Source organism: Carassius auratus, unplaced genomic scaffold (genome assembly GCF_003368295.1).
Source record: "Carassius auratus strain Wakin unplaced genomic scaffold, ASM336829v1 scaf_tig00214480, whole genome shotgun sequence".
Classification (NCBI taxonomy): Eukaryota; Metazoa; Chordata; class Actinopteri; order Cypriniformes; family Cyprinidae; genus Carassius; species Carassius auratus.
In genome coordinates this window covers 232564-256258 of record NW_020527673.1, presented here as the reverse complement: position 1 = coordinate 256258, position 23695 = coordinate 232564, and the positions used below count along the sequence as shown (strand labels likewise).

At 36.4% G+C, this 23695-nt stretch overlaps 2 protein-coding genes across 5 annotated transcripts in view; both read right to left on the bottom strand.

Moving 5' to 3' along the window:
- Positions 1 to 131: 131 nt before the first annotated feature.
- On the bottom strand, positions 132 to 9448 carry eif3ba (eukaryotic translation initiation factor 3, subunit Ba). Its single transcript, XM_026257760.1, has 19 exons — positions 9190 to 9448; positions 8609 to 8801; positions 7750 to 7869; positions 7404 to 7461; positions 7161 to 7289; positions 6915 to 7072; positions 5061 to 5192; positions 4894 to 4960; positions 4763 to 4809; positions 3652 to 3862; positions 3492 to 3564; positions 3279 to 3401; positions 3106 to 3184; positions 2881 to 3019; positions 2025 to 2150; positions 1862 to 1939; positions 1639 to 1747; positions 678 to 790; positions 132 to 593 (listed from the first exon to the last, which is right to left on the bottom strand). Exons 1-18 carry the CDS (start codon positions 9290 to 9292, stop codon positions 690 to 692), a joined length of 2046 nt encoding a protein of 681 aa, XP_026113545.1. The 5' UTR covers positions 9293 to 9448; the 3' UTR covers positions 132 to 593; positions 678 to 689.
- A 4494-nt stretch (positions 9449 to 13942) lies between these two features.
- Positions 13943 to 23695, bottom strand: part of LOC113092116 (guanine nucleotide-binding protein subunit alpha-12-like) — a 29955-nt gene continuing 20202 nt past the window's right edge. For all 4 annotated transcript variants that reach the window (XM_026257712.1, XM_026257713.1, XM_026257715.1 and 1 more), the window contains 2 exons: positions 17054 to 17104; positions 13943 to 16357 (listed from right to left, as the gene is read on the bottom strand). In XM_026257712.1, coding sequence (XP_026113497.1) covers positions 15788 to 16357; positions 17054 to 17104 — 621 coding nt within the window. In that variant the 3' untranslated portion in view covers positions 13943 to 15787. The remainder of the gene's footprint in view (positions 16358 to 17053; positions 17105 to 23695) is intronic.

Genomic DNA, 23695 nt, shown 5'->3' with positions numbered 1-23695 from the left:
AAATACACTGATCTTTGTCAGCCAAAGTTAGCACTAGACAGCACTCGGACAAAGCACATCACAGAAGTTTTGCAACTATATGCATTATGTTTTTTGTTTCAAGTTCAACAAGAGAGAAAACCAACAAACGCTTGAATTTCAGTTCAACTTTATTTCCTTGTGCATTTAATATCAGGTAATCTGAATGGAGGAGGATACAGACCACTGTAGTGCCATTTCCGCACACTAGAGTACAAGTTCGCCTTTTGGAAAATCTTAGGAAACAAAATGTTGTTCTTCTGGGAGACTATGTAAAAACTATTTTTGGCATATTGTGCCATGGTAACACCCTTATGATGAGGTAAATCAACCAAATGCAAGAACAGGAATGCGTTATGATCAGATCCACCAAGAGCAGGACTGAATGACGTTGGCAGGGCAGCTTCTCCCGGACCTGGAGGATTTTGTTAAAAAGCAGCAGTCAACAGTGGCACAAAATTCTCCTTCTGCAGTGACCAGTATTAAAAGGCACTTGGACTGATGATAACAAGGAAAACTCTGATAGGGGATCCCTCAATTCTTCTCCAATGTTAGACCACACTAAAAAACGGATACTGAAAATAATGAAAGAAATAATTATGACTGTGCCAGGGTATTTCAAATAGCATGTCAGAGTCATATTGTTGCACACACAGTACCTGCTGTTGGAATTACAGATCTCCGATGGGAATAATTTCTTCATTGATGAAAAACTCAATGGTCTCTTCCTCCCAGTCATCGATATTGCTGTCCAGCTCATCAGTGTCCACACCTAGAAAAGGTCAGAAAATTCAGCAATTATTAAAATTGTCACAAACTGAACTTCTAATTTAGGGCTGTCACCATTATTACATTTTTGTGAAAAATGTACTCGTTTTGATTTATTCAATTGTGCTAATTTTGTGTTTATTATACCACAAACTAAATACACTATGTGTCATACTGAAATGCCACATTTATATTCAGACACTGCTGATGGGAAGGTAAAGTTCTGGTTGTCTAGTTTCACATTTTTGTTGAGGTGATAAAAATTAACAAAAACTTTTTGATACAAAAATACAAATTTATCACGTCAAAAAAAAAAAAATTATCTGGCTGTTCTATTTCTATTTAGTTTAAAATTAAAATGTTGCCACAAGTGTAACATTTTAAAAATGTTGAATGTACATTTCAAAACTGCTCCAACTGAATTTTACATAAAAAAAAAAAAAAAACATCTGCAGTATAGAGAATATATAATATACAATTATTGATTAAAATATATAATTTTTAAAGTCACAATTTCCACTTTACAAAATATTTTTAACATTGGCCTAAGACTAATAATTTACAGATATAGAAAACATCAAGGACCCCTTAGACGTTTTGCTAAAGCCCTCCAGTTATTTATAGTATTCAGTATTTGGACTTTAAAAGTTCTTTGTTTGACTGGCAATGTGATTGCATAACTTAAAGATTAAACATTGCAGTTGTTTAAAAAAAAATTGTGGATGGATCAAATGCAACAGGTGCTTTCTAGAGAAAGGCATTGAAACTCTGCTTGCTTATCAGCCAAAGAGATGTCACTGATGGTCAGTAAAACTCCATGTTAAACAGAGCTGCCCTCTCTGCATTGCTCACCTCCTCTGAGTTCAAGGCGGAGAGGTCTCTGCTCGTTGTACATGTCTATGGCTCTCTCGCGGTACTTGCGATAGTCCTCCATCATGGTACGTCTCTTGTCCACCAGTTCCTGTGAAGCACAAGGCACACATTTGAATTTGAGTACTGACCATTTGATCCACATATGAATACTGTTTGCATCCTAGGAAAAAACAACAACAACAACAACAGATCAATTTCACACCTTTGATGCCTTGGACTGACTGAGACGATCTTTCTGCTCGAAGATCTTGGAGTACTTCTTCAGGTCCTTCTTAATGAGCTGTGGATTTCAAAATGTAAAGTGGGATTAGAGTTGACTCTGCATGACAGAAATGAGAGAGACCCTGCTTCTGACCCCTTCTCACCTTAATTTGCTCTTCGGTCAGGAGAGAGGGAGGACGGGGCCTCCACAGCAGCTGGCAGAAACGCTCTTTGTTGTTCTTCTGCAGCAGTCGACCCTGGAATGTCCACAGCCAAAAGGCGTTGTCCACCTAAAAAAAATGTAAAATTAAATTAAAAATAAATCAGTTTATAAAAAAGAATCTGATATGCATTTTCAATCCACATAAAAGAATAATGATAAAAACCTCCCTGCATATTTCCTCACTGAAATCCAATCTTATTTCTTATTCATTTTGGGGTGCTAATTCTAAAAATAGTGTCTATTTTGCCATTGCGCCACACATAAAAAAAAAAAAAAAAAAAAAGGATTTCATTGCATTTGTGTTTTTCTAACTATTCGTAAGGTGTAGTCGACTTGTAATATTTTGCCAGTTTACAACTATTAGTTCAATTTTGAGCTGATTTTTTAAATTAATGAATTCTAAAAAAGCTTACTTTAAAATCCAGGTTCAACAGAATGTGACAATGTTTTCTGCTACATCTGAGTGTTTTACTATTTAACCACATTAGACTGGGATGGATTTTTATTTTTTTTTATCATTACTTATAAACTTGTTTATGTAAATGTTTTTCACATTAAATTAATGGTTTTAGCACATTTCAACTCCTTACAGATTGCATGTTTAATTAATGATTACTTTTTTTTTTTTTACATTAAAACTGAAACATCTGAAAAATCTTGATTCTTATTTTGTGAAAAAGTATTAATTGATCAATGTATTTATTTATTTTTCATAAAAGATTCTTACTGACCTCAAACCTTTGAACGCTAGTGTAAATGAATGATTATAATATTTGCAATTGAATCGGATAAATCACCTTGTGGCTCCACCAGGAGACAGATGTCACAACATATCGTCCAGTGGGGTCCCATTCTACGTCTGAGGCCATGTAATGCTCAGCGATGTTCATCATGGTGCAGTCTGACGTGTCCACAAAAGCAAGAGCTCCATTCATGCTACAGGACGAAGCAGGGAAAATGATTTAAATGAACCACTCTAAAACAAAGTACAAACAATCTCAATACATTAAATGAGTACAGACCTCCTCAACCCAGCCAACACCAAAAACTGCCCCTGTGGACTCCAGAAGATGCTGTTTGCCTGTTGCTTGTCAAACATTTCTGAAACACATTTTTTGTTAATTTTAGATCATGTACATGCATATAAAAAAATAAAATAAATCAAGAGTAATACATTCACAATGTGAACACTCACTTATTAAGTCAATTTTGCCATTGTTCTTCACATGGTAGAACGACACATTGATTCTGGGAGATTCACCATGGAGCACAGCAAATTTGCTGCCATTTGGTTCCCAAGCAAAGGCAATGATGCTCTCTGTAAGACAGGCAGAGATATCAGAAGATATTAAAGATAGTAAGAAACAAGAAATAGCTATATAACGTCTCAAGCTCCATCTCTATTAACCTTTCATCTCCACCACATCCACAGGCACCTGCTTCTCTCTCATTCTGAAGATCTCAAAGTTGGTGACAACACCCTAAGGTAAAAAGAAATCGAGCAAATCCGTGAAAAGGAAAACATTAAGATTCAGCATCACAGCACGATTTCAAAATAGCTGTTATACCTGTGTTCCTTTGGGAGTCCTGTCCACCTTCACACAGAGATAGTCTCCGTTTTTCTGCCAGTGAAGTTTGCAGTCCACAACATTAAACAGGTTGCGGACTCTGATCTCGTTCCTGGACGGAAGCTGCATGAGTGTTACTCTTGCTGGGATGTCCTTATCCTCAGGGACCCAGAATGCAATGATATTATCACCAGGTGACCAGGAGAAATCCCTGTGGACATAAACATTCATTCTACATTAGAACAGAACTTAAAATAATAATTATTCTTAAAAGAATAATTTGAATTAGTACTTTAAAAACAAAATAAATCAATACATTTATTTAGCAAGGATTCATTAAATTAGTCAAAAGTGACTGTATAGTTTTTTTATCAACGGTAATGATGTGTACTAAGGAACCCCTAAAGGGAATAAATACAAGACATACGAGAAAAATATATTTCAGTTCTTTCTTTCACAATTATGTAGTTGTCGGGTAATTATCCTGTATATAAAGCCATTATTAATATGCAGGACATTGACATCACTTATGAATGCGCGTTTGCTTTTTACTTTCACTTTCAAGATTTGTGTTCACACGTAGCCTAATCTACTACGGAGCGGCACTACTTTCCACACATTTCACAAGATTAGATGTTTGTCAGTGGTGCTCAGGATGTGCAAATCATTCGCCATCGTCCCATCAATCATCTCTCCTTACCTCTCTCTGTTAATGTGGTTAAGTGAAAATTTATGTACTGTTATGTAAAAAGCAACCACTAGCAAGCGGCTAACCATGTCCCTTTAGTGGCTCTGTACAAAGCATTATTAGTTTTCCATGCCTTTGTGAATATGGATTCACTTATCAGGCACATCCCTACTGAAGACTAAGTAATGATGCTAAAAATGCAGCTTTGCATCACAGGAATACATGACATTTCAAAATACATTAGAATAAAAAACAGTTCTAATTCTAATAATAGTTTCACAATATTCCAGTTATTTTTTATTTTTTTTCGGTTTATGACCAAATTAATGCAGCCTTGGCAAGCGTAAGAGACTTCTTTTAAAACATCCCAAGATTTTGAAAAGTAGTGTATTTATGCATTTTGAATCGTTTTATTTTACTCACTTAATTCCATTAATCTTCAAACTCTTCTTGTCCAAAAGACCCATTGACTAGAAAAGAATACATTTTGATTTGTTAGACGACTGAACTCTTGAGGATTCTCAAACCTTGTATCTCTGACACAGGACACTTACCGGTGTCTCATAGATGCTCAGTGTGTCCTGCGTCATTCGAGCAAAGAACTTCCCATCTGGACTCCACCTGAACAGAACAAGTTTACATTGAATATATTATGTTATATATTATAGTTTGACTATAACGGAGTGGTAAAACATGCCATGAAAGTCGGATCAACACTTACTTGAAAATTGGCCAGTGGGCAGAGCTTTCACAGTGGAAGCCTCGTTTCTTCTGTCCTGTGAGAACATCCCAGATGATGATGGCCTGTGGGTCATCTTTAGTGTCCATAAGAGGGCTGAATGTGACAACATATCTGCAAAAACCAAGTACATAAAAAAATGTTACAGCATGAAAAAAAAAAAAATCATCTAACTGTACCATGCAATAGTAAATGATCGACTAACAACCAGAGTTATTAACTAAAACAATCAAAAATTAAAATAATATCCATATATATATATATCACTTATATATAAAAACTTTTTCAGCTCACTGCCAAGGCAACATCTCTTTAACGTTGATGTACTAAAACTAAATAAAATGAAATGTAAAAATGATAAATCGCCGATCTCGGACAGTATTTGATTTAAAACGTTAAGAATCTAATGAATCGTGATTTCTATAGAGATTCCATGCTTTCAAAATATATGCCGTATTTTCCGGACTATAAGTCGCACTTTTTTTTCCTAGTTTGGCTGCAACAGAAAATTAAAATATTAGCTAATTAAATGTAGTAGCCTATATAAAACAATTATAAAATTGCCTTTAGGAAAAAATTATCGATTACAAATGATTATTATCGAATTCATTGTAAAAAAATAAAACAAAAATAATAATTATGATAATATATTGGCTACATAGCAAAAAAATCGTCCTTGAATCAAATCGAAAACCTATGAATAGTGAATTGAATCGCTGCCTTCCTAAAGATTCACAGCCCTTATATATATATATATATATATATATATATATATATATATATATATATGTGTGTGTGTGTGTGTTTGATTGTTTAGGAAAAAAAATTAAAATGGGGGGAGGGGGAACTGTATAGATTCTCAAAAATGGAATATCAACATAAAAAAAGATTCATGGCAGTTTTTTCGTTCCTGACCACTAGATGGCAGTCTTCATCCCTGAACAAGATTGAGAGTAACAGTATTATATATATATATATATACCGTATTTTCCGGACTATAAGTCACATTTTTTTTTTTTTTTTAGTTTGGTTGGTTCTGCGACTTATAGTCAGGTGTGACTTATTTATAAAATTAATTTGACATAACCTAAGAGAAATGAACCAAGACAAAACAGTTGCGTCTACAGCCACGAGAAGGCGCTCTATGCTGCTCAGTGCTCCTGTAGCCTACACTGAAAACATAGAGCGCCCTCTGGCAGCTGTAGATGGTAATGTTTTCTTTTGGTTCTTGGTTCTAAATAAATGCGATTTATAGTCCAGTGCGACTTATATATGTTTTTTTCCTCATCATGACGTATTTTTGGACTGATGCGACTTATAGTCCGGAAAATACGGTGTGTGTGTGTGTGTGTGTATATATATTATTGCTAAGGTTTGCATATGGTGGTGTGTTCTTAAAACATGCAGAACTACCAAATGTTGCTATAAGTGTGATTGCATCATATAACAATTGCTGTTAATAGTGTTCATCGTCTGTTTGATTACGTCTTTTAACTGATTTTTCTGTACATTTCTGCTATATGTACATAAACTGACAGTCACCACTGATAAGCTTCCACTAAATATTGTAGAAACTTAATTTTCTGTAAAGTTGCTTTGCAACGATTTGTATTGTAAAAAGCACGATATTGAACTGAATTGTGTTCTTAATGACAGCTTTCCTAAAAATGTATCCTATTCCTAAAATGAGAAATATCCCAATTTATCACCTTGCTGACAGTATCGCAACATATCGTATCAGAACCTCTGTATCGAGATACGTATCGCCAGATTCTTGGCAATACACAGCCCTAATGTCAGTCAACTACAAATACGAACCCATTTCTACAGACATACCTCTCACAGGGTGAGAAATCAATGAGCTGAACCCCCTGATGACTGAACCTCTGGATCTGCTTGAACTTCTCACCGCCCCAGAGAGCAATGCCTCTCTGATGAAATGTGGCCAGATAGGTGCCTTTTGGAGACCAGCGCACATATGTTTCGGTCCAGCGCTACAAGCAAAACGTAACAAAAAGATACTGAATACAGTAAGCAAGGCCACCTGGTTATCATATTCTAAAGATGAACGGGTGAACTCACTGCTCTCTCCTCTACTTCAATAGGCTCCTTGACATCATTAGCAAAAATGCCTGTTCTTTCACCAGAGTCATAGATTACACTGTACTGATCACGACAGTCAGTATCCTCCATCCAGTGACGCAGATTCCCCTGAAACCAAACGACCAGATGTCAAATTAACAAACAAACTGAAAAGTGTGTAACTGTACTGCAGGGTTGGATTATTACAAACAATCAGAACAGTTCTGAAGAATAACTACTCACAAAATCTTTAAAGGGCTGCTTCTCAGGAGTTTCCCACTCATCACAGATGGACATGTACCTACAGAGATGAGAAGTTTTTTTTAGAGCCAAAGAATAATACATCATTCGATATTTAGCATTTTGTTATTCATCGCACCGGATTAATTTTTCTTTTCTTTGGCCAATAAGCATCAGAAAAAAGTAAATACATTTAATTGCAGTTTAATAGTATTGATATCAGCTAAATCAGCAGCCTTTGCTTTCTAAAATGTTCACATCAGCAATCAACAAATGCATATCGGACGACCATTGTTTTAGATGAATTCAAATGCAAAAGCTGTCGCAATAACAGTTAAGGACAACATACTTGTCAAAGTCTGTGAACAGATTGACACGGAAAGTATGCTGCTTGTCCAGCTTGTAGCCATCAGCGTTTTTCACAGCTTCATGAGCATGACTTGGTGTAGAATACTCCAAGAAAATGTACCTGGGAAAATGAAGCACATTAACTATAACTCAAAGAACAACAATGCTATCATGTTCATGTTAATCAGTATTAACTTATATAATAGGTTACAAAGCACTATTATCCAAGCATCAGTTTCTAATATTCATATCCCTTTAAATGTTACGCCATACGTATGTGACCCTGGAGCACAAAGCCAGTCATAACGTAGCACGGGGATATTTGTAGCAATAGCCAAAAATACACTGTATGGGTAAAAATTATGTATTTTTCTTTTATGCCAAAAATCATTAGGATATTAAGTAAAGACCATGTTTCATGAAGATATTTTGTAAATTTACCACCGTACATATATAAAAACTGATTTTTGTTTTATTAGTAATATGCACTGCTAAATAATTCATTTAGACATCTTTAAAGTTTATTTTCTCTCTATTTTTGTGTGTGTGTGTGTGTGTGTGTGTGTGCTCTCAGATTCCTAATTTCCAAATATCTGTATCTTGGCCAAATATTGTCCAATCCTAACAAGTCATACATCAACGGAAAGCTTATTTATTCAGCTTTCAGATATAGAAACCTCAATTTTGAGAAATGTACCCGTATGACTGGTTTTGTGGTCCAGGGTCATATATCATTTATAACACACACACACACACACACACTCACATACATATATATATATATATATATATATAAATGATTGGCAAATTGAGAACGATGATGCATCCCTACTTCCCACAGCAAGCAAACCATTGTTTACCCCTTGGTCTTTCCATCTGCGTCTGGATAGAATTCATTGGTGATTTTGCCAAACTTTGAGAAGATCTTCTGGATGACGTTCTTGAGTTTCTCCAGTCGTTCTGGTCCGACCTGAGGCACGTTATCCACCACCACGACCGAGTCGATGCCGTCAGCCTCCAGAGGTCTCTCCCGGAGAACATCCCCCAGCAGCTCTGCGGACGGAGAAAAACATCCAACAAAGCCACATCAGCATCTTAAACATGCTATGGTTTTCCAGATATTACAGTAATACACTTAGCTTTGCGAATTCAAGAGCACAGCAGCTGCTGACGCAATGTGAGGGCGCTGCTGTGACGCGCATCTATTTCCCTTAAAGCTGCTTTTGTCCCGCTAGCGCACATGCTCAACTGAAAAACGGATGCGTTAACTAAGAGAAACTGCGTTTAATCTACGACAATGCAGTGAAGCACTAACATATGGTACTAAACAATAAATCCGAAGGATGTTGTTGTTAGTCTCGGGCTGACGTGTTGCGTTTTAGGGTTTAGCGTGTGAATCGTATCTCGTTAGCTGGCGGGCTAAAGCGCAGGCCTCTCTTACCCTGATCACTGATGTCATCCACGAAATCCTCCGGATCACTGAACGAAGGCTCTTCTCCGTCGTCGTACTCCATTTCGGCCTCCATATTCTCCGTATCTCGCATTTAGAGATCGATTCTTGTCAGTCTGGGCTTGTGAATAGGTGGTGGTGAATTTCACTGCATTAATCCAGAGATTTTACTCACTCGGCCATGTGCACAGCAGCCGGCGCCAACCACTGCGAGCGAGAGAAGGACCGTACCATGTGTGCGGAGGGCGGGTGAGGGCTCCTACTGAGCGTTTGAGCAGTCATGTACAACACAAAATTAAGAGCAAGATGGGGGTTTGATTTAAAATAACATTATATGTCTTTATAATTGTATTCATGTGGGTCGAGTGCGTTAAATGTGTCATTTTACTGTAAAATATAGAATGTTTGACCCCTTTACTATCGATTTGGTCTTTCCCTTTGCTTATCTCCCCGTCCTTCCTGTTCATGATGTGACAAGTTCCTCTAGCCCGAATGCGTTCATCTTAAGTACTATACTGTACAGTCGTTGCCAAAAGTTTTGGCAGTGACAAATTATGTTTTGCAAAGTGTGCTACTTAAGATGTCGCGGCGACCATACACACTGTTTTCTAGATTATTATGTAGAGTGATCAGGTGCATTTTAAATAATTGCTAAAAGCTTCATTGGCCAAAAAATGAACTTTTCACACACACACACACACACAAAAAGACCTGCTAACATTAATTAACTAATCATATCAGCAGCACTGGTAAAAACACTATCATTCTAATTAAAAATTAAGAGCAGACTGATTTATATTAAAGAAGGGAAGAAGCGCTTCCGGTCCCTGTGTTCTCTTGCTAGCAATGGTTACCTCCATAGAAAATGTGCAGCAATCATTGCATTACCACGTCATCAAGAACTTCAAGTAGAGAGGTTCGACTGCAGTGAAGAAGTCTTTAGGGTGTCCCAGAGTGTCCAGCAAGTGCCAGGAGGACGGTCTCCTTCTGAGGAGTCAGCTACAGAATCATATCTCCAGCAGTGCAGAGCTTGCTCAGGAACAGCAGCAGGTTGGTTTGAGAGCATCTGCACACACAGTGAGGCCAAGACTTTTGGACAATGGCCTGGTGTCAAGAAGAGCAGCAAAGAAGCCACTTCTCTCCAAGGAAAGAGTCAAGAACAGACTAAAATTCTGCAGGAAGTACAAGTTATTTTCTCTGATGAAGCTTCCTTCTGACTATTGGGACATCTGGAAAATCGATTGTTTGGTGAAGAAAAGGTGAATGCATTCGGTGTTGTGCCAACAGTGTAGCATCCTGAGACCATCCATGAGTGGGGTTGCTTTTCAACCAAGGGAGTGGGCTCTCTCATAATTCTGCCCAAAAACACTTCCATGAATAAAAAATGGTATAAAAACATCCTGCAAGAGCAACTTCCAATGATTCATGAGGATTCATGAGCAAATTGATGACAATCTGTGCATTTTCCATTATGATGGAGCACCATGTAACAAAGCAAGAGTGATAAAAAAGTTGCTAGATGATCATTACATTGAAATTTTGGATCCGTGGCCAGGCAACTCCCCAGATCTCAATCCCATAGAGAACCAGTGGTCAGTCCTCAAAAGGCAAGTGGACAGCTGAAACAGACAAATTATGATCATCTCTGAGAAATAATATGGTAAGAATGGATCTCCATCAGTCAGGATTTGGCCCAGAAGCTATCCAGCATGCCCATTACGAATTACAGATGAAGAACAACATTCAACACTATAGATATTGACTCATCATTTGTTTATTTTTCTCGTCAATAAAAGCCTTTAAAAACTTATCTTTTGCTTATCTTTGTTTTTAGTATACCATATAGGAACATGTTGAAAAAAATAATCTGCAAATACTGAAACAGTAAACTTTGTAAAACATACAATTTATGTTACTGGCAAAACTTTTGGCCATTACTGTAGTATGCAAAAGCTGTAGGTAGATAAGTTTTGATAATATTTACAGGTCAGGAAATTGACAAGATATCTTTACGGAACATGATCCTTACTTAATATCTGAATGATTTTTGGCATAAAACAAAACATTTTTTGCATTGGATTTCCATTTTGACCCATGCAATGTATATTTGGCTATTGCTACAAATATATTTGTTCTACTTATAACTGATTTTTTGGTCCAGGGTCACATTTTTGGAAGTGACTGATAGACTTGGTTTGAATGTTATTTTAGAGTGTGATGAATGTATTAATTTGGCTAAATCTCAGAGGCTTGTTTGTGTACCCCAGTCATCTCCTTTTATACCATTGTACCCCATTTTGGGTAGCTGTACAATTGTACCCATACCCACTGATCTTTGATTGTAAATGAGTGTAATATACACATGTGTGGTTTTTTTCCAGTGACATAACATTTAAATTCACCGGTAGGGTGAAGCCCGGTAATGATCTGGAAATGAGATCCTTTAATCTTCGGGGCGGCTGGGAAAATTACAAGAGAGTAATTTTTCAAATACATCCTCAGGGCATGACTGCAATAAACAGTTTATGTCTAGCAAATGATTTAGTTCATTACTAAAACCTATAAGAAGCTGTTTTGTCTGGATGTTTTCCAGCTGATTACACTGATTGACAATGACCTGTGGCAGTACAGAAACACAGGGAAACTATTAAACACAATAGGAGACTGTTATGCACTGAATAAGCACAGTGGTGTATAACAGAAATGACTGTACTCTTTTTATAAATGAACTGTGGACCTAAACCACAGTTCAACATCGAATGAATTATATATTCACATCTATATGAAACGAACTGCTGTTCCATATAGGTATAGGCTTTTTAAAGTTACACTAGTATAACCTCCTCCTAAAAAGGCCTTAATAATAATTAATGTAATGCATAGCTGCTTAATGAAAGTATTCATTTATTTATACATAAACCATAAACCATAAAATTATTCTTCTGCAAGCAAAAACAATCAACTTGATATTGGACATAATTTTCTTTATAATCTTTATAGATTTATTTTTATTTTTATAGTATTTTAATTTATTGTTTCTTTTTTCTCTAGCAGTGTTTAATAATTCCATGTTCTTTGTTGTCTTTTAAATAGGTAAAGACTTCTTTACACGTATCCGATAGGGGGCGCTCTTCTCTTGTCGCAAGGAGTTCAACGTTTATCTTCGTCTGTCTTCCGTTCCGTTTGTGAGAGATTTCCCAGTCATGCAAGAGTCAGATGATTTGTTCTGTCTGGACAGACTCTGGCCATCTGCACAATGATTGGTGTCCTTCTAGCTATGTTTTTGCGGCTGCGATTAGATTACTAACAGTAAAGTTCCCATAGTCACATCTCTTCCAGCGAATGTCAAAGTTGACATTTTCTTTCACTCCTTAATACTGGAAAAATCACTGTTTGATGTGTATTTGAAAAACCAACACAGGCCTAGCAGCCAGATTAAAAGAAAGGGCAGACTGAGACATTGTTAAACAGTCTGGCAATGACTGCTGCCCTTATTTAATAATAAAAATCAGCATTCAATTTTGAAGTGCAATGAAAGGCAGCCTGGAGGAAATGTAAGTATAACAGGAGTCATGAGTTTTACCTCACGCAAATAAGCCATGGTCGGCCCAGAAAAGGCACTTTGTGTGCTTAGACATTATCTTCTTCTTCATTGAGCAGAGGATTTACAAGGGTTACATGGGGAATATTTATTTAGATGTGTCTTACCATAATAGGACCTCTTTGTTCATAGTCATACATTAGCTCCCCCACAGGAAAGAAAATGTTCTCAGCAACTCTTATATGACAATAAAGCCTAAAATAGCTGGTTACAAAGACGGGTGGCGTTTAGAAAAAGATGCATCTAAGCTTGAAGTTAAAATGGTACTTGCTGAGCACAGGCCCCAGTTGGGGGTAACACTTCCTCTGCCACTTAACTCTTGCATAACCTCTGTTTATTTGTCTTTGTTTGAACTTGCTCCCGAAGCCATGTGCAGGAAATGCAGTGTGGAGACCGTTCGGTTTTTCATATGTGGGAAAACAGCAGATTTAAATTTGACACAATTAAGACACCAGAAAGCTAACAGTAATAAGATACAGAAACAGCATTAATGTCAGATAAACTATCTGACATTTATATGTAATATACAAAGGCTTTTGGCCTAGTTGGGATTTGACCAAAAAATGAGTCATATCCTTTCTCACCACAGATAAAATGTAAAAACTGAAATGTAGCTCTGGTCATAATGTGTCAAAGGCTGATTGTTCAATAAAACTGAAGTAAATTCATCTGTGACATTGCCTATGATTGATTTTAAAACCTTTTTTATTTAGTTTTGTTTAATAAATTATTTTATTGTTGCCGTAAAAGGACATTCCCAGACATTCATCTTCCTGTTTTTTTTTTTTTTTTATCAGTCATGTATATCTGTGTGACACTTTTCTGTTGTTTAGTAAATGTTTATTGTGTTATTTTTCACACCATCTGTGTTGGTCTTTGGCCTTTGTGTCAACAATCCTGTGCGTCATACGAGTATTGGTTACTTACAATTATCTCTGATTCATCTTGCGGATTTTTATTGTACAGTCTGCATTATCATGGTGATTTTAAATGTTAAACGCAGATTTTTAATGGTATATTAATATATCTTTTTCTTCTTTTTCTCTTCTTTTTTTTTTTTTTTTTTTTTTTTTTACTGTATATTAAACTTTTAAAGTGCATATTCAGTTGCGAAATGCAGTTGTGTAGGAACAAGCCCAAAAGTATAACTCAACATTTTATTGCATTTATACAGGTCATATATACAAAACACACATAATGAAGTCTGGAATTTCACACTTTTTACAATCACTGGACACATACAACTTTAGGGAAGCAAAAGTTGAAAAAAAGTACAGTAAAACACTGAAAGAGTGTTGAAGTAGACATTCTGTTAATAGTCACACTCATGAGATCCTGGAAGGGACAAAACACCAGGGCAGCAATTGTAACGTAAATTACAAAGTAATAATTTAGAAATAGTTTCTTTGATTATCATTTTCCAAATTTAATTTATATCAGATTAATTACATGCCATTTGCTTATCTTGATTGGGGGTTATAACAGCCTTCATACTGTGTCTGTGTTTCTTTTCCGCTGTTTAACTTTCAAACTCTCCCAATGGATTTATGGTCTTAAAAGAGGAAACAAGGACAAACACAGCCTTAATTTAAAGAATCGGTTTCTTTATGTGCACAAGAGGAGCCAGAGTTCTGCCAGAAAATGCATGTGTTTTGCTCCCACTAGGAAGAGCTGTCATGGACAAAGGTTTAGGGTGTGTCTAATATCTCAATTCCTGCCAAATTTCAGTAAGCCAACATGGCACTGCAGTGATTATGAGGAAGGACAGAATTTAAATACATTTAGGGCGCAGAGAGACATTGTTAATGCTGTTTTGCAAGAAATGTGTCACAGTTTCCATTGTAGTCCACAAACAAGAAAGAATGCAAGAAAAGGGCTTGATGCTCTTGTTAAAACTTGAAAACTATTTGATAGCTTATCTTAAGTTTTCCCTTCACACAAAACAAGTGGACACCTGCACTGTTATTGAAACAGCTGGTCCTCAGAGGAGAATGGGAGTCAGTTACTGATGACAAAACCAGATCTCTGGAAAATGGACCAAACTGTGCCACCTCCAACAACTATTACCTAAAACCAAAAGCCCCCGAGCTGTTCACATTCATCAAGATCCAGAGAATAAAACTCAGTCCCCAAACAGCATCGGGTTGATTCCCTCTGGAATCTCCTTGTAAAGTCATAAACTACACAGGTTACATACATTTCGAGAGGATTTACATCATATGAATACTCATAAGGTACATTTGCTGTACAATGACATTTAAAGAATACCATTAATGCATTATTTAAGTTAGTGGTGTTAGGCATTACCAGTGATTTGACCCTACTCTATACTTCAAAGCTTGTAGCTTAACATGAAGAAACACATAAAAAGCAGAAAAGACAGGTAACGTACAAAAGCTGCTATTCACAAACCCTGCTAAGTTGTTAATGAGAATTTTGCATGTCATCTATAAACTCACAAGTATAGAAGAAGCAAAATGTGATTTAAATGTTAGATTAAATAAAAATAAACCTGTTTAGTGACATGAAATTAACTACTTGTTAATTACTTTGTTCAGTGCAGGTTTGCTATTGATATTTAGGATGTTATTTGGGAAATGAGCCAGTGTAACGTTATTGTGCATTGAGATATCCTTGAGAAAAGAGGTGAAAATTCTCTGTGGTGATTAATTATCAGTCTGCTTTATTTTCTTTGTGACAAACTGTAATACCCTTAAATTTCCTTGACTTTTCTACCATCCACGGTGTTTTAAAACACATTAAAATGAATGAGGACACAGAGATTCATGTCATTTTTATACACCATGTCTCAAATATAAAGGACTGGATATTGGAGTACATGATTAACTGACACATGATGTTTCTCCTGCACAGTTGTCAAGGCAAAATAGGTTCAAATGAAACCCAGAAGGCATTTTTTCCCCCTGCAATTGGATGGGAAACAGACTCAAACAACGGCAAAACTGATTAAAAAAAATTACTGTAAAGTCACTGCAACATTATGTCTTTAAGGTTCTCCTGAAGAATTGTGTCTTTGACGGCATGAAAGACGAAGCGAATGTTCTCAGTGTCAATGGCAGTGGTGAAGTGGTGGAAAAGTGGCTTGCTGCGGTTGCGACGTTTGCGGTTGAAGCTTTGCACAAGATAGGCCTGCACGTCCTCCAGTCGGTGAGGGTCTCCTCTGAAGTCGGAAAAGTATTTGCTAATGTTGACTTGGCGTACCTTCTCCACCAGAAGGTCCATCTTGTTGAGGAAGAGGATTATGGACACATTGGAAAAGAGCTTGTTGTTGACTATGGTCTCAAAGATGTTCATGGACTCCACCAAACGGTTGGTGTGGCGGTCTTCCATCAGCACCTGGTCGTACTCGCTGGAGGACACCATGAAGAGGATGGAGGTGATGCCGTCAAAGCACTGAAACCATTTCTGTCTCTGAGAGCGCTGGCCGCCCACATCTACCATCTTAAAAGGGATCTTCTTAATGACAAAATCATGCTCCACAATTCCCTTGGTGGCCTTCCTGGCCAACAGGATGTCCTGTCGGCTCGGTACATAATTCTGTAAGAAAAGGTTGAGTAAAATTGATTGAGTAGCAAATACATTTTGGTTTGTCTTTAGATAGCAGGATTGATTTCAGCACAAGTTATACAAATTTTTAGCAATTTACATCAACTAAATTTATCCGAAATATTTTTTTATTAACACTCTTATTATTTGCACAGGTCTTTTAGAGATTTTTCTTTTATGCAACCTAAAACATACATACTAAATATAAACTTTCTGATATTTTTGAAGTCAAAGGTAAAATAAGAAGCTCCTATAGACAATCTTTTGTACATACTGTGGCCACAAGGGCAAACAAAATGATCTTCAAAGCAGCTTTCATAGGGCCCACATCCCACCCAAACTAACATGTATTTGTTTTGTCATTGGCCTTGGTTTCCATGCTCACACAAAACACTTCCAGGCCTTTTTATCACTCATATGAGACACACTATGTGTTCTTGGCAACCTTGGCCAATATCAGTCTCAAAGAAACCATTTTACTTTAATTTTGCGAGTCTCCAGTCTTCAGTTCCACCACCTCTGCCGGGAAACACAAAACACTATTCTGACTAACTCTCTGTCTTTCTAACTATCTTTCCAGATGACTATCTTTGTTTATTTAATAGATGTTTCATTATTAGAACAGTGACTGATCATATACCATAAAGATCTGGCACTATTAAATTATGCTTTGTTATCATGACTCACCAGTTGTCCAATCCAATCCAAGTTGTCCAGGAAATATTTAACTGATTCACTCTATAAAAAAAAAAAGACAGGATTTTACTCTTTGTGCAATAATGGACATTTCACATTTATGATTGAATTAAATGAAGCAGAACAAACTAAATATGATAATTACATGTATTTCTGTGGCGAAGTCTGGAGCCATTATATTTATTTATTAACTTTCATTCAGCAAGGATGTATGAAATTGATCAGAAGTGACAGTAAAGACATTCGTAATGTTACACAAGATTTCTATTTCAAATAAAATGCTGTTCTTTTGAACATTCCATTCATCCAAAATCCTGACAAAAGTATCACTATTTACACAGAAATATTAAATGTAATATTACATGTGACTCTAAAGACTGGAGTAATGATGCTGAAAATTCAGCTTTACCATCACAGGAATAAATTACACTTTCAAATATATTAGCATAGAATGTTAAACTGTTATATTGTGTTAATGTTGCGCAATATCACTGTTTTACTGTATTTTTGATCAAATAAATACAGCCTTGGTGAGCATAAGAGACCTCATTTAATTCTCAAATAGTACAGACCCCAAACTTGTGTAGTTCTTCTACTCAGGAAGGACAATTAAAGTCTGTAGAAAACACATTCTCAGTTCTTATTCTCACATAGTGATTTATTTGCAAAACTCTATTTTAACAATTTTATTAAAACAAATAGGGCAAGACGATCCTAAAAGCTGTTCTAATTCAGGAATGGAAAGTCTAAAAGTAATGGGATGTTCCTATCTTTATCTGAGAACTATGCGGGACACTCATAACACATAGTGCCCATCAGCAGAACTCCAGTTAACCCATTAATGTAGCTTTTACACATGATGCTCATAATCTCATGTTACTTCATAAAATGCTGTGTGGGGAGTCGGATGAAAAATCATTCTTAAGTATTACTCCCGTGGACCAACATTTGGTTAAGGAAGGAAAGGAAAGGAAAGGACATGATGTGTGGCCAAATATGGTGTTCCATATTTAGAATTTTTGCCCTGGATTTAAACCATCCAAGTGTATACACTCAGCAAGTGTACACATATTACAGCATGGCTGTAATAAATGTATCCTATAATCACCAAACATTACAAATAACAGGCACTAGCTCAGAGTTTCACTCCTATAACTACAGGAGATTCAGGTCAGAGGTCGAAGCCCGTTCCATATATAAAGCTGACTGATGAGATGTCTGAAGCTCAGGGTGATCGGAGTCAGTACAGCATGTTCACACTGGTCTCGTCCGAGAATCAATTATGTCTGCTGCGTTCATGAGCCACAATCTACTGATAACTGCATTTATTGCCCAATATCTGGAGACTTTGCCAAGCAAAAAAACATGTTCTGTCTTAATAGAATTGACTCCTTAAAATGAAGAGAGATGAACTAAACTGCTGTGTTGAGCATTATTTCCTGACAAAGTTGTTTTTGCGCAGCCTTTACGATGGCAGACACCGCGGCCTTGGCGTTTCAGTGAACATTGTCTGGAAAAGCAAATTGTGTCCTCTAGTTTGTGTGTGTCTCACAAAGGCCCCTGGCCTGGCCCATGCTCCCAACAGGAAACAGCTGTGTGTGAAAACAGGGGATTAGTCAAACAGTGCTGGCCTTCTATAACAGACTGAAGCCCAACACCCCAAACCTACACAAAACACACATACACCACACATCATCAGAGCTTCACACACGCACACACAAGCCAAAAACAAATATTTTATATTTCACATATTGCCCATATGATGCACATTTTATGTGGGAAACAAAAAAATGGAAAACTAATTTGCAACATCATTAAATACATAATTTTTATTTTTTTTTGGAAATATTAAATTGCTATGTAATGTATTCATTATATATATATATATATATATATATATATATATATATATATATATATATATATATATATATATATATGATCACATTTAAAGAAAAAATGCATAAAGCCCAAAAGTTAAAAATTTTAAAATTATAATTTTTGTTAAATGAAATAAACATTATTAACATAACTGATTTATATTGTCATGACTCCAAAATTATCTAAAACAGAAAGGACCCAGAATTAATTTAATTGTAGATGCACAGTAAATTACAGCATTTTACACCTTTACAACTTTGATTAATCATGAAATGCACCTAGATTTTATACTGTTATATTTCAGTGACAGTTTATATTGGTGTACATTATAGGGCTCTATGATTTCCGAGATGCAGAGAACGCAGACGGAATCGTAGAATCCAGTCATAAAAACGGAATTTACAGTTTAACATGGAATGTCACGGAATTTGTCAAATTTTGAATGAATCAATCAAAAGTAGGTCATTGCACTTACATAAAATCGCGACATGGACTAATATCTGTAAATATTAACTCAATTCGAAGCTAGTAATCCTGAACCAACTGATCCTTTACATTTTTTCAGTCATTTCACATGGGTGATGTAATGTTATGGACAAAAACATTAAAAGTGCCATTATATATATATATATATATATATATATGTATAGAAATATTGGCATAATAAATGAATCTCTATGCAGTATAGTCAGAAACTGCAGTAGAACAGAGCTAAAGCACAGTGTTGTCAACTGACCCTTATCTGGGCCTTCTGATTGGTTCGTGGTCATTAGCCAATAAAGCTGGATGTCTCCCTCCACCCTCCATCTGAGCTCAACATGCACATGACGGCCTGCTGAGAGTGTGGGAAAGATCTACGCTGAGGCCTTGCAGACCAAAGCCACAACTATAACACAGTGTAAGAAAGTGTGCCCATGGGTATTTGTGCAGTGAGTAAGGGGAAGCATGATTGAGCACGGTCTAGTACAGAGGCCTTAACCCCTTCCCTTCCCAGCCGTGATGTCAATCTATGTCCCCGTCAAATAAACAGCAGAGCTCCAGAAATGAGATTCAATTAAAAGCATCCCTCATGACCCTGGTCTCAAATATAGACCCTAATCACGTAGAAACGTAGGGAAATGCCTTGAAGGAGAACATTTTCAGGTTAAAAAAAGATCTTGAGAAGCACACAGCATAAATCTGGCAGTATTCTCTGTTTCCATCAAACAGCATCGGTGTCGTCTTGGGAAAGAGCTCATATGAACAAAGCTGTGTGGAAGGGATGAATGCTTTTCTAAAGTTTCAGCGATTTTCAGGAATTCTTTTCACCGCACACTTTGTTATATCTGACAGTAAAACCTTCCTCTGCATTGAGTGGAGATCTTACTCAAGTGATGTTTAGCTGCCAGATCCAGCAGCTGCGCTTTGTTGGTGGATAACTGTTCCACGGTGACTGAGAACAGACATATCACTGAATGTTTTCATTTCTCTCTCTGTAGGAAATGTATTGTGCCGATCTAGAAAATTAAGAAATACAGCTGTAAATTCCTACTTTTTTTCCCAAGAAACATCTTTAGGCTGGCTGAAAGGACTAGTTGACCCAAAAATACTTATTTTCACTAATCCTCATGTCATTCTAAACCTGTTTTTTATTGATTTATTTTCTATTGGACACATAGAAAGAAACATAACCGAATGACAAAATGAATTGACCTTAATATGCTTAAAAAAAAAAAAAAAAACTTTAAAAATTCAAGTATTGCAAATAAGATTTAAGCATTTAAGAAGATTTTTAGCAGACTTAGGGACAGATTTACTATCAACTTGCGTCAGTGCAAACTCTCGTTTTGCATTAATAAACTACTGTCAGGATTTACTAAAGACACGCAGTGGGATTTTAGCACTGAAGAGGTGTGGACAGTTATTTTTGCAACTTTTTGTTTCTCTTGCAATTGTTAAATTTCTGGGATGAGAGTCACGCAACATGATTTAATGAGATCTGCACACGTCAATTTACTGATATTTGCTGCATTATTTAATGCAAAAAAAGCATTTCTTAAATCAGATGGTGTTCTGCGCTGCTCTTGGTAGATTGTGCTGGTCATTATGGGAATGAGATGTTGCGTCTGTGTCCTTTAATGTGCGCATTTTCATTAAATCATCCACAGAATTTTCCCTCATCATCTGCAGTTTTATGGAATTGTGTACTATTGCTAATTTGCTGATTAGTACATCTTGCCCAATGACTTAAACTTTACTTTGAAGTAATACACTAGCTTTAAAAGCACTTGTGATATAAAATCGAATCATTTGTTAGAGTTTGAACACTATTTTCCACTATTTCGAAAAAAGGAGCTGAGGCATTTTTTCAAAATATCTCCTTTATAAAAGAACAAAAAGTCTCCTCGAAAATATCAAACCAACAGCAAAACTTCTCTTCTGCATTGACGATGTCCGCCCTCGACTGCGTAAATATCAGACTGTGTAATTAATCCCCACGCAAAACAAACAGAGCTGCTTTTCCCGGTTCTTGGAGTGGGACTGCCTGTTTGGTTTGGATGCAAGAAGAGAGCTCATATTAATCCCCACATGGAGCTCCTTCACCTCCAGAACTTCACAGAACCTCGGGCTGCTCCCACACTGTTGATCTAGCTGAAACCCTACACCTCGCCTTTCATCTCTGCGGATAGACTCCTATTATGATTTCTGAATTGGAGGAGACCAGCAGAAGGAGAGTCAGGGAACTCAGAAAACAATTTGGAGACTTGCATTATGCCAGAGGAATGTTAACAATAAAAGTTCCTAGAAACTAAAAACGAATTTTGTGAACCTTTATGCTGATTATATGTACATTACCATTTAAAAGTTTGGGCTCAGTAAGAAATTAATACTTTTATTCAGCAAGGATTTATTAAATCAGTGACAGTGAAGGCATTTCTAATGTTACAACAAATGCTGTTCTTATTTGTCAATAATCTATTTCTACATATTAAAAACAGCACAACTGTATAACACTGACAATTATAAAACATGACACTGAAGACTGGAGTAATGATTAAAAAATTCAGCTTTGCCATCATAGAAACATATATATTTGTGTGTTAAAATATTAAATAAACTGTACTTTAAAACTGTAAACGAAAATAACAATATTACTAGTTTTACTGAATGTTTCTTAAATGCAATAAAATAAATGCAGTAGAAAAGACTTCTTTCAAAAACATTACAAAATCTTACAGACTTCCAAACTTATAAACTGCAGTGTATACCAACCACAATAAAAAGGACGATTAATCATGGCTGACAGAACTATGAATTATATAAAATATAATGTTGTTTTGTTAATATTGTTTTGTTAAGTGCACATTCAGAGGAACAAGACTGATAGATGAGTCTCTCTGGACTATCCAAATGCATCTGATGGAGCTCTGTACTCTCCAGAGCCATATCTAATATATGTGTCTTTATAGTAAGTACAGTGACACATAGCTCCTCTCAATATAGAAAACGGACAAAAAGTCAAACACAGTGGATAGCATCTACTGCTGAACAATATCCTGACAGTATCTATACACTCTGTAAATCGAATACATCGCTTGGTTTCAGACCAATGATAGCCAGTCAGAAGAACAGAAACCATCTGCTCTGTTCACCCACAAGATAACCAAAATATTATACTTTATAAGCTAGTGCCACAACTAATAACTCGTAAATATTAACGTTTCAATTTATCGGTTATTTCTTTGATCCAGTCAAAAAGACTGAAGATTTTAGTTCCACTATAATACTGAAAAAGCACTGTTGTCTTCCTAACAATGTTCAAGCTACCAGGTATGCAATATACTGCTATTGTCCTTCAAATTATAATAGTTTAAGCATAAATACCACTGTAGAAGTCAGAGTTGTTCACATAATCAAAACCAAACATACAGTAGTAACAAAAACAGTTGGTTACTGAATTTGTTTCGCGCTAATAAATGTCAGGAATTATTTACTATAATGCAATTAGTTACTGTTATATTTATTTGAAACATTTAATGTCCAATGACCAATGTTTCATGGAAATGACCAAATGAATGCACTGCACTTCTCTGCTGTGTACTAAACAGCGCTATACTATAATGACTTTTTAATTTAAAACCTTATCAATATAAAGCTGAATTGCTGATCAGTTTATTATGGATTTCATCAGTTAGTTGTTGCAGCCCTAGCGTCATCATTTCCTTGACTTAGTTTAAGTGTGACCTCAGCAGCAGACACAGACTGTCAAGTTCTCTGTAATGTGAGAATGTGTAAAAAGTGTGAGACGCTGTGTTCGCTATGGCTCTGCGGGTTCTTCCCTCTTTTCTCTCCAGTGTCTCACCTCAATCAGTTCTGCTCCTATCTTATCCCTTCACTTATGGTGGCCCCTCAGGGAGACTGACCCTAGAAAGGCCTGGAAACCAACCACTGACGGGTGGAATAAAAACAGAGTTGGGTGTAAGACGTTTACCACAACTGCCAAACATCCAAGGACACGGCTGCCTGTTAAGTGGTTTTTTCCTCTTCCAGTACAGGGCTCCCATTGGGTCTGTTTTCAGTAAGAACAGCCCACTCACCATCTGTTCCACAGGGGCTCAAAACTTAATATCTACTGCTAATCCTCACACTTTTCTCAAGGACACGAAAGCGGTATTTAATTGTGTACTGAGCTTTTCATTCGTTCAATGTCGCTCTAAGCCCATCATTCCCAGAGAACAATTATAATGGATAACTTTATGAACTGATAACCAT

Bases quoted from the DNA above. Each gene is read 5' to 3' on its own strand.
- eif3ba (XM_026257760.1), bottom strand. From the start codon at position 9,292: ATGCGAGATACGGAGAATATGGAGGCCGAAATGGAGTACGACGACGGA. The intron at 7,462-7,749 runs GTATGTTGTCCT...TCATCTCTGTAG, and splicing joins CTGTTCACAGACTTTGACAA to GTACATGTCCATCTGTGATG. The intron at 2,151-2,880 runs GTGATTTATCCG...CATTTTTTTTAG, and splicing joins TCTCCTGGTGGAGCCACAAG to GTGGACAACGCCTTTTGGCT.